Source organism: Alosa pseudoharengus, unplaced genomic scaffold (genome assembly GCF_046254945.1).
Source record: "Alosa pseudoharengus isolate Yale_2024_CS ecotype anadromous, Long Island Sound unplaced genomic scaffold, YU_APseudo_1.1 YU_APseudo_1.1_scf_16, whole genome shotgun sequence".
In the NCBI taxonomy this organism is placed as follows: Eukaryota; Metazoa; Chordata; class Actinopteri; order Clupeiformes; family Clupeidae; genus Alosa; species Alosa pseudoharengus.
Window position 1 is genome coordinate 26,855,128 of NW_027468630.1, and position 11,011 is coordinate 26,866,138.

The following is an 11,011-nucleotide window of genomic DNA, read 5'->3' on the forward strand; positions in this document are numbered from 1 at the left end:
CCATCAGACGTCTCAGAGAGTGACCTGGCAGGGCAACGCGCTTCTCTATTTTCATTTAACAGGCTAGAGCTACCGGACAGAATATTAAAACCCAGCCAGGCACCATAATAAATAAACAATAGCAAAGACGAGCAAATATAAATATGGAGGGAGAAAGAAAGAGAGCGACTCCCGTATATGCCATTGCACAACACACTGTAGGATATTATATTCTGTTTTTTTTTTATATATATAGGTGGCACTACCTCTGTAATTACAAATGCTTTGACAACAAGTCATACCAATACAGCTCTTTATGTTGAATGGAATTGAGAGAGACAGAGAGACAGAGAGAGAGAGAGAGAGAGAGAGAGAGAGAGAGAGAGAGAGAGAGAGAGAGAGAGATGTTTGTTTCCAGAGAGGTGAAAAGCCTTTGGGTTAACCAAACATACAGTGTGCGAGGTTAAAAGATTGACCTGTGTGGCTTAGGGCCTAGTAGTTGGACTTCGGCACTGTATGTCAAGGATGGGAGAGACCTCTCCACTGACGACCTTTCTGTCCCAGAGGTCTCTGCTCTCTCTCTTTGGAGGCCTCACACTGGGCTGGGAAAAGCAGCCTTGTCCACTCCGGAGGGGGCCTGTAGCACTCAGCACATCCTTTCCCACACTCCGCTAGCGAGGAAATGTTCTCAGCAAGCTGCAAAAAGTGTGTGTGTACATGTGTGTGTGTGTGTGTGTGTGTCACCACACCATCTACAAATGCATGAGAACTTTGGGGGTGAGCCCTAAAAAATAAATATAAGTGTCGATGTAGGAGTGAGTGAGTATATGAGGAAAGATGCAAGAAGCATGTGTGTGTGTGTGTGTGTGTGTGTTTGCAAACGCATATGTACAATCAAAGGCCAAGAGCAAAGGACAAGTTAGCCAAGAGTGCAGCAAAATAGGAGACTCTCTCTCTTTGTGTATGTGTGTGTGATGTGTGTGATGTGTGTGTGTGTGTGTGTGTGTGTGTGTGTCTGTATGTGTGTGTGTGCCTATCTTTTTTAAGTGTGTGATATCCGGGTGGTCAAGCTTGCAGCTTTGGCAGGAGTGTGGCCCATTGTGATGGAAATGACACATTCCAGTGCCCCAGAGTGGCACGTCCTTAACGATGCCAACATTTACAAGACACTGGAGGCTTAAGAGAGCGAGACGGGCATCTGGCACCTGGCACAGCCCTGCTTTCAGATCCGCATAAACACACACATACACACACACACACACACCTCCCGCTGACATACTTGCACAGGTAGGAGGCTACACAACAATAGACCATCAGGGGTGCATTCTTATTCATTCTCTCTCTCTCTCTCTCTCTCAGATCTCTTTTTCTCTCCTTTTTAAGTGGTGTTAGGTGATCTACAGTCATTGGCTGGGTGGTGGGTTTTATAGCCCAGTGGATTTGACTTTATATCGACGGGGATGAGATGCCTGCCTCCTCCAGCTGACAGATGAACTGTGAGTCTGAAGATTAGTACTGCAAACAGGTATGGTAGAGAGAGAGAGAGAGAGAGAGAGAGAGAGAGAGAGAGAGAGAGAGAGAGAGAGGCATGAAGAGAACAGTATTTACGAGTCTGTCATACCACTATGCTTACCACTACAGGTATGGTAGAGAGAGAGAGAGAGAGAGAGAGAGAGAGAGAGAGAGAGGGATGAAGAGAACAGTATTTACGAGTCTGCCATACTCCAGAGGAATTTATGCTCACCACTACAGGTACAGTTTCCTTGTCTCTTTATGGGCTGTGTTGTGAGCTGGCTTTATTCCCAAAAGAGTGAAAAAGAGTGAGCGGGAGAGACAGAGAGGCTTTGACTGTTCAAATACCTCTATTGAGCCATCACATGGATCAAGGACATCTAAAAAGGCAAATAAGAGAACCTCACCAAATAAATAAAAAGGTTTCTATCATCAGAAATGGGGGAAAAAGGCCTTTGACTAAACACCACTTGTGTAAAAATGATGCTGGTAAGTTGGGAAAAAACACACACACACACACACACACACACTGAACTCCAACTGTAGACTTAACTTAGTTAACTCACACGGGAGTGAGAGTAAGTAAGAGCGAGCAAGAAGAGAGACAGACAGACAGACACCTGTGGTTTTCATTTGGTCTCCACCCAGTCCAACCCTAAAATCTACAAAATCTCATTTGTTTTGCTTCCTTTTTGTTCCGTCCTGTTCTATCATTGTTTGGGCCTCTCTCTCTCCATCTTTCCTGTCTGTGTGTCTGTGTGTCAGGCTGGGGGAGGCCTTTATGCTCTGAGGGAGGTTAACTGACTTAACAGGCTAATTATCATTCTCAAGCCCCCCTACTGATTCGAGGCACAATCTGTGTATGACGGTATTGTGCGTCTTTCTGACTGGAACCTGTGGCAAGCCAATCATCTTACTAACTCCCAAACGACGCCTCTAACTTCCCCTATGAAATACCCATCGCAAGTCAGAGGCCTCGAATAAAGTTCCATTCCAACAGGAAAGGAATTTAAACAAGGCCACAGAACCCTTCAGTAATAGAATCAGACAAGATTCCATATTACAGAAGCCTGGCTTCCCAGCCCCTTGCTGTTGCAGCTCAGAGACAAAAAAGCAAGATGATTGCAAAGGGCAAAGTGGAGTGGTATATTTGAAAAAAAAAACACAGTTGCGTCACCAGCCAACTGAAAGAAAGAAATGTTGCTAGCCGACTTCACCATGGTGACGGCGTGACAAAGTAACGCACGGGTCATCATGCATTCGCCAGTGATTGTGCGGTGGAGCTTGGTCAGAGGGAATGGGTTCAGCATAATTAAAGAATTAAATCAAATGTGTGACATTTCAAGCAAGAGACAAAGAGAAGGAGGGCGAAAGAAAAAGGAGAGAGAGAGAGAGAGAGAGAGAGAGAGAGAGAGAGAGAGAGAGAGAGAGAGATGCACTCGTCCAATCCAGAGAGAAGGATTGGCTCTGAGTGCCCTGGCCGATATCATCTAGCCTGGGTTAATGTATAACTCGCTCCCCTGACCAAAGTGCGTCAGTGAACATTTTAGTGCCGTGAGTAACGGCTGATCCGTAGGCTCCGTGCTTGAAGCCTCGAGGATAAACACCTCTCCTATTCAAATATGAGAATGTGGGTTATTGCCGCAATTTCCTGTCCACTGTGCCGCATTTATGATACTTATCAGACAACGTATGATCTCATGAGACTATAACCTGCAATTGAGGAGCAGAGAGAAGGAAAGAGAGAGAGAGAGAGAGAGAGAGAGAGAGACTAGTCAAATGAAAAACAGTGATAACAGACACACACACATCAGTCATCAGGCACACACACTCAAGCCTGTGACACACCCTGTGCATTAGCAGAGGCTCCACTGGGAGTGCGTCTCGATGATGAGAAGGGCTGCCCATAAACCACACCAGCCTCAGTGCACAACCGTGTTGCAAAACACCGACGTATTTCAAATCACACTACACCAGAGATAAGCCCAAAAGGCCCAACAATACACTGAGCAAAATACAAGTCTGAGTCTCTCTAACCACCCAGCTACCCCTCTCTGTATCTATCTATCGATCTATCTATATCTATCTATCTGTTTATCTCCACCCAATCTCCATTTATCTATCTCTCCACCCAAACCTCTGTCTGTCTGTCTGTCTATCTGTATGAGAGTGAGTCGTGCGTAAGGTGTAAATTAGTTCAGTGTAGGCAGCATACCAGTAGACGGAGGGACCAGGGACCAGATCTACATGCTCATCCCTGACTACACACCAGACAAACGGCCGCTGCCTCACGCCTTAAACCACAACCAGCGTCATTGTCCTCCACAATTGCCCCATTCTGCCTTGGCCCTGGCACTCCCTAGCTGGACCGTCTCAGCAGTCTGATTAAAAAGACCTTTTCCTGGATGGGTGCCCCCCACACACACACACACACCCTCGAAACACACACACACAAACACACACACACCCCTGGGCCTCCTAAAACACCCCCTCCCCAAGACACAGGGGATTACTTTAATGATTTCATTCAGCCAGTGTTGGGTGAGATTAGTCTGCCCTCTCATTCAGAGAGGGTGAATTGTCGCCGGGCCAGGGCTGGGGCTAAGGCTGGGGCCACCGCTGTCTCGGGGCATGTGCCACCACAACGGCTGTAGCCAGTCGCTACTGGCCCTGCCTGTCTCCACTCTCCCTACTACAGCACACACTCAAGGAGCTCACACTGAAAATACCTCCATGTGCTTGAACTAATGCCACTACTCACACTTGTCTCTGAGGCACTGCCTTGCACTGCATAAATATAATCAAATAAGGCATATAACGCTACATCAGTACATTTATGTCCTGCACTTGACACTGAAATAAATAGCACACGAGCGAAGAGTAGGCCCTATGGACACAATGCCACCATTTTGAGATAGGCTACTACGCAGAAAGGGGATTTGCAACACTGATTTAAGTTAGGATATTCACAATAATATCCACAAGCAAACAAAGCATCACATTATCATTTATCAAATAGATATGCGTATTTATTTTCTCAAAACAAATAATGATTAAACTATATCAATTAAAGAAATGCACAGGTCAAATCAACGGTGCGCATAACATATCTGACTAGATGACAACGAGACACTATTCGATCAACCAAAAATCCCTTGAGAACTATATTGACGCTGGAACCTCGTGAACTCACACCATTGAAGAACGGCTTCCATAATTTGATTGTCATGTAAAATAATGACAAAATGAACAACATGCAGTGGTCACACTGTTGCTCGGAGCGGGACTGTTTAGCATGGTTGAAGATTACCTACTTACAACGCTTCACAGTCAACTGAGCAGCACATTCTTGTATAAAAACAACTGCGGATTAGTGACAGGAGACAGATGGAACAACATCATACTAGGCCTATATATTGAACTATTGCAGAAATGGGATAGCGTGGTATCTGTTTAGGCCTATCCAACGGTAACCATCACAGAGGATAGCCGTCACAGTTCGACAAATCAGCACGAGAGAGAGCAAATGTTCCGGAGAATCAGAGATTAGTTCAGAGTAAAACCAGCGACCGAGAAAGCTGTGTGGGCCGCTATACTGAAGCAGAAACATATAGGCCTATGGAGACTGGGGTAAATGGCATCCTTGCATGTTGTATTTTCAAAATCTGATGATTAGCCTACACAAAATATATATTTTTAAAAGCGTGTCAAGCTCAGAGCATTGGAACGTGTTAATTGCTGTTCAAGGCATCAGTTAGGCTACAATGTTATGTCGATGCACAATGCTACAAACATGGCGATATTAATGCTATTTTATCCGCGAAAACGGCTAATGTCCTTTATGGTGAGGCAAATTACCCTGCTTGCTATGACTGTAAATGCACCGAGGCAAAATGCAGACCAAGTTACTTTGGGTTGTACGTTGACATTCTACAGAGCATCCTCTCGTGCTAACTTCACAGACAACTTGTCGCTAACAAGAATAACATTAACTTTAACTCATTTTAGCACTGAACCACAGTCCTACCTCTTCCGTCTTTGTCGATGAAGTCGCCCGGACTTGAACAAGATACAATTATTCTGTGACCTGCTGTCGCCGCGCTGACTCGCGAGCCCTTCCCAGAGGTGAATGGGAGCAGGCTCATCGACGGTTGGACCTCACTGAATTAACCAATTACTTGGACATAATGTAACACCCATCACACTAGTCAAAAGCTCATTCTATTTTACTTGGGAGGTTAGTTTCCAGACCACGTTGGCCATACTAATAGGGGGGAAAGGCTATGTTGTCATTAATCTGTGAATACTTGACGCCGTCTGAGATCTACCATTAAACACACTGCGCTCATTTACACAGAAACCCTCTATTTAATTGCACAGTCAGCTTTCATCGATCGTATTGTAACTGTACTAAACCGGGCATGCAAATTATTTTGTAAGGGAATAAGGAGAGTCTGGCAGATCGCCTAGTAAAGACGACAAGTTCAAAATGTCCATGTGTCTCACTCAATTTTCTCCCCTTTCATCCTCCCGACATCTCTCTCTCTGTCTCACTCTCTTCTCTCTCTCTGTCTGTGTGTGTGTGTGTGCCTAAGTTTGTTCATATTCCATCAAGGCTAGGAAACATGGGCATGTGTGTTTGCATGGACATATTTAGCGGTCAAGTAGCCTAAGCAAATCTGTTAAGAATAACTTATGCTGTTAGAATCCTCATGTCCCCAAATAGCGTAGGCTAATTTGTCGTTTATGTGAAAGGGCAGTTGTCGTGTTTCCCACAATACAGTGGGTTCTCAGTCAAATAGACTATCTGTCACAATATATCTTAGACAATAAAGCATACATAATTACCCTACAGTCTTTATCGTTGACGCTTTGAATAAACGATGCCAAACCATGCCATAAAAACAAATGGTGATCAGCTTAGAAAACAAGCGTTTCTAATTCTCTGGAAAAAAAAAGTCCAATCAATTTTGCATCCGCCTCACCATCGGGTGCAGGACGACACAAGCATACGGCGGTGGTCAGATCCCGGTAAAGGGTGAAGGTCTCTTGCGCGTTTCTCCCAGCCTCGCGGTGCAGTCCTGAATAACAGGTTTGACTCAGCTTCCCGTGCGCACTCACACACTGGAGACAGAACAGGAGCGGCCAGAAAGACCACATTCCGCTTCAATGACATGTTGTCGTCTAACATGGGGATAGACTGTGTTGGCTACTGCTTCGAATACAGCCAAATCGATTATCGATTACTATTATTATTATATTGTAATTGTTGAGCTCTGGTGTGTTGAATTGTGTATGAAAATCACATATCGACGCACGTAAAGTAGCAACCCCAAAATACAAGTATCCACACACCCGGAAAAAGCTACAGGTGGTGGAAAATAGATAGATAGATAGATAGATAGATAGATAGATAGATAGATAGATAGATAGCCTAGAAAATACCTTAAACAGACTAAATCTCTCACCGTATGTTGTATGCATTTTTGTGCAGGTGAATCGATTCGGAGGAGGTAAGTTGGGCTATTTTGTCAACATTTGTGTCTGTGATATGGCCTGAACTGGAAGTCCGTCAAATAGCCGAGGTGTAGACACGGAGTAGGGTTGAATCATAGTGCGAAAAATCAATGTGAATGTTATCTACGGAGCTCCTTAGGAAGAGGGCTCTGTCCGGGACTCCCCAGTGTAGGATGCGGACGGAGAGAGTGATTTTTTTTATGATAAGTGGGTAATTATGATATGGTAGACGGTCTACGTGGTCCCCTTTTGTCTCTCGTAGTTGTATCGATGGCAGTAGTATAGGGGAACACATCTCATATCTGTTCTAATCGAGGTCGATTAATGTGAAAATAAAGTTAACAAACGATGGACAGCCCTTTCACACAACAGTAGATGCTAGTATGTGACTACGGCAAGCAAATCTTTGCACCTGCTCTACAATTGATCCATATGGAACTACTGTTCTGGTGAAGTTGTACGGAAAGAGACATTTTATAGGCTATCGACGTTTCTTCACATTATGCATCGGTGCTTATATACCCCCCCTCTCTCTCTCTCACACACACACACACACACACACACACACACACACACTCACACACACAAGAGCAAACGAGAAAAGAGAGACAACGATGAAACTGGTCGGAAATACGCCTGCCACTTCATTTTATTCACTGGCTGTTATTCGCCCGTGTTTAATCTTTTAAATGACTGAACTGGATCAATTTAAGCAAGACATTAGGCTATGGTTACTTTTATGTTTCAGTGAACTTTGTACCTTAACAGACGATAACTCCTCAGTAATCCAGCCCAGAAAGGTCGAGTCGGGCTGGAAGCCGCGCTTCTTGTCCGCTTTCAAACGCAGCCACTTCAGCCCTCAAACCCCCCACGGCTGACAATCCAGATTTCAATAATAATAATAAAAAAATACAATCTTGACGTTTTTTTTTTAAATCCACTTGCTCAAGGTGCCGCGGTTATTCCCAATACCACGGGCGCGAGAGAGATGTCCGCTGGAGTCGGTAACGTTAGGAAATGCCGCTCACGTCAGTTGCGGGAGCTCAGCAACTTCGCCAAACGCAGAGACGCTCATCTGATTATGGTGCTCCCTCTCTTCCCTCTGCTCACGAGAGGAACCCCGAACCTGTCGACTCCGGTCTTACAGCATTCCGTTGCCGTGCTAAACGAAATTTGTCACGACCAATGACCTAAACCAACAGCATCCCCGTGTAGTATGTTCTCGTCAACTATGGTCTCCAATGGGTGCCGTAGGAAAAAAAATAAAAAATAGAATTTCTCATAAGGCTATATGTCCAACAAATCCTTGCGTATATCAGTCATCAACTGCGGACTCCCTTGAATATGGTCTTTCCACAGCTCACCTTGCGCGACTGCACGGCTTGTAGAATATGTGAGAGTGAAGTGATTCCCAAACGACTCTCTCTCTCTCTCTCTCTCTCTCTCTCTCTCTTTCTCTCTCATACAGACACGCATTCAGAAACACTTTGGAGGCGGAGCTATACGGCGCACATCTATGTAAACTTCCCACCAGTAAACAGACTCAATTTCTGTGTAACGTTATACACAATTAAACATTATATTATCTTCACACAGTATTAATGTATGTAGGCATCCTTATTTAGGTTTATTGTATAGACTGGGCTTTACCGAGAAAAAAAATATGTTCTTGCCATAGTACCAAAGAGACTGATGTGACCATACTTCACATTCTCATCTCAGATACATTATTCATGAAAAAGACAGATAATATTTCAGCTTGGGCTATGAACGTTATTATTTATTAATTCAAATGGCTTAAGGTCGACATCCTCGTATTCGAATTTAGACAAAACAAGTGGAATCCTCTACAGGTCTAAGGCATAAGCATTCAGTGTCATCATAGACTGAGATCTGCGTGACGCGCGGATTCTCTGCAGAACTGTAACTCATCTGTCAGCTCTGGTATGTCGAGCTTTCCATGATCAAAAAACACAGTCATTATATTGAGGCAAATAATAGCCATGGTGTGTTTTTATGCTGCCAGATATGCATGGTTCGCTGTCTTGCGATGTGAAAACCGACGTTCCAGTTCAGCATTCTCCGCTCGTGAGGCACAGCAGGACGTGTTCATTGTTCTTTCAGCGACACCTGCAGGTCATAAGAAGAACATAAACCGCAAAAGGGAGCTTCTAGGTGCGTCGGTCCAGCGTGTCATTATCGAAGCTCCTACCCTTCTGCCAATACTCGCGTGAACAAGCTATTATTGATATTTGATTGAGAGGGCAGGGTTGTTTATCTACATTGTGAAAAGCTAAATGATTTTTTCTCAATAGTAACTACTGTATACTTTATCACATTGAGGTATGTTTATGTATTTAGAACAGTTAACGTTGCCTTGGAATCTAACACTGGACACGCTATCTATACATATATTTTACAACCTGTCAGAAAACCATGTTGTTTTGTGTTTTGTAGTAAACACACAGACACACACATAGGCCTACACACACACACACACACACACACCACAAATACAGAGAGAGACAGACAGAGAGAGAGAGAATGTCAATGTTCTAATTGTTATGCTGTTTTAATTGTGCTTTGGCAACTGTACTTACAGTCATGCTAATAAAGCAACCTTGAATTGAATTGAATTGAATTGAGAGAGAGAGACCACATTAATGTGTTTTTATTATGTTTGTTAGACTTCCAAAATGAATCAATCAAAAAAAAAAAAAACTTTGTTCTAACTTCCCCATTTCCTCAATCACATCATTTTCAGGGCATCTTCTCCATTAGCCAAAAAAGGCCAGGAAAAGTGCTGCCGCTGAAAGAGGAAAAACACCATGAAGTCTCTGTGTGTGTGTGTCTACAGTGACCTCCATGAACCACACAAGCCATTAAATATTTACAAGAATGCAAATCAATTGCAGTGAAGGGCCAGTTCCGTAGTGCATGTATTGTATTATCTGTGGATATTCAGCACATCAATCATGCGTTTTTTTGCTGACTTCAGTAGCACGCTTGACAGTATTCTATGGCCGAGTGGATGACAGTGGACCAGCAAGTCTTTTGCCAACTCCGCCTGGCTTAATTTTCTATACAACTGATTTCAATTAACCCTCCGTCAGTATGCCATCAAATAAGTCCCTCTCTGTGCTTCAGATCCACACACTGACTGGCCTGATGTTCAGATGAAGGCAGCAGCTCTAACCAGAAGCTGCAGTACAGAGGGCCGGTGCAGAAAGTGGAGTTTGTATATGGACTTGTGGCATTGCTGAGAGTGGAGTTTTTATATGGACTTGTGGCATTGCTGAGAGTGGAGTTTGTATATGGACTTGTGGCATTGCTGATGACATTAGAGGAGCTGAAGAAAGTGTAGCATAGGAGAGGTTTTGTGAAAGACAGAATAGTTAATGCAGAGAGTGTATAAGCTTATGGCACCGGTGTGTTGACATCCTGTAGTTTCATGTAGCAGCTTATTTTAGTTAGAGCACCATCTTTCTTTCTGGCTTGCTGTGATTTTGTGCCAGTGTAGGAGATTGCAGTTCAGTTGATCCTGATGTTGCTAAGATGAAAGAGATGAGGCAACAAGTTTACATCACCTCTCTCTCTCTCTCTCTCTCTCTCTCTCTCTCTCTCTCTCTCTCTCTCTCTTCCTCACTCTCTCTCTCTCTGTTTGTTTGTGTGTGTGTGTGTGTTTTGGGTGTGTGCAGTATGTGCCAGTGTCTGTCAGTCTGCACATGCCTGCCCTCTGGATTGCAGGGTGTCCTGTGGAGGTAAGTGTCTATACATTTGTAAATGGGGATGGGTTGTTGGTATTGAATGAAAGAATAGAAATGAACTGCTGAGACCTGAGGTCAACACTCTTCTTTTTCATGTAGATAGCCGTCCATTCAGGTGGGGGGAGTTGGGGGATGGGAGGGCAGCGTTGGCAAAATAGTTGTCTCTTGTCTGTTTGACTGTGAATGAGTGACACATTTAAATAAGAATTAGCGACAACCAGCCGTGCAGAGGGAGG

The 11,011-nt window shown here is 44.1% G+C and overlaps 1 protein-coding gene across 4 annotated transcripts in view; it reads right to left on the reverse strand.

Annotated features, from left to right (window-relative positions):
- Nucleotides 1–8,412, reverse strand: part of LOC143125820 (protocadherin-1-like) — a 19,208-nt gene extending 10,796 nt beyond the window's left edge. For 2 of the 4 annotated variants that reach the window (XM_076287572.1, XM_076287574.1), the window contains exon 1: nt 7,769–8,412. Coding sequence is in view for 2 of the 4 variants with exons in the window: in XM_076287571.1 (XP_076143686.1) it covers nt 6,477–6,502 (26 nt within the window). In the remaining 2 variants the exon portion in view is untranslated. Of the gene's footprint in view, nt 1–6,476; nt 6,560–7,768 lie in introns of those variants that run through there. The other 2 variants (XM_076287571.1, XM_076287570.1) reach the window with 2 other exon arrangements.
- Between the last annotated feature and the right edge of the window lie 2,599 nt (nt 8,413–11,011).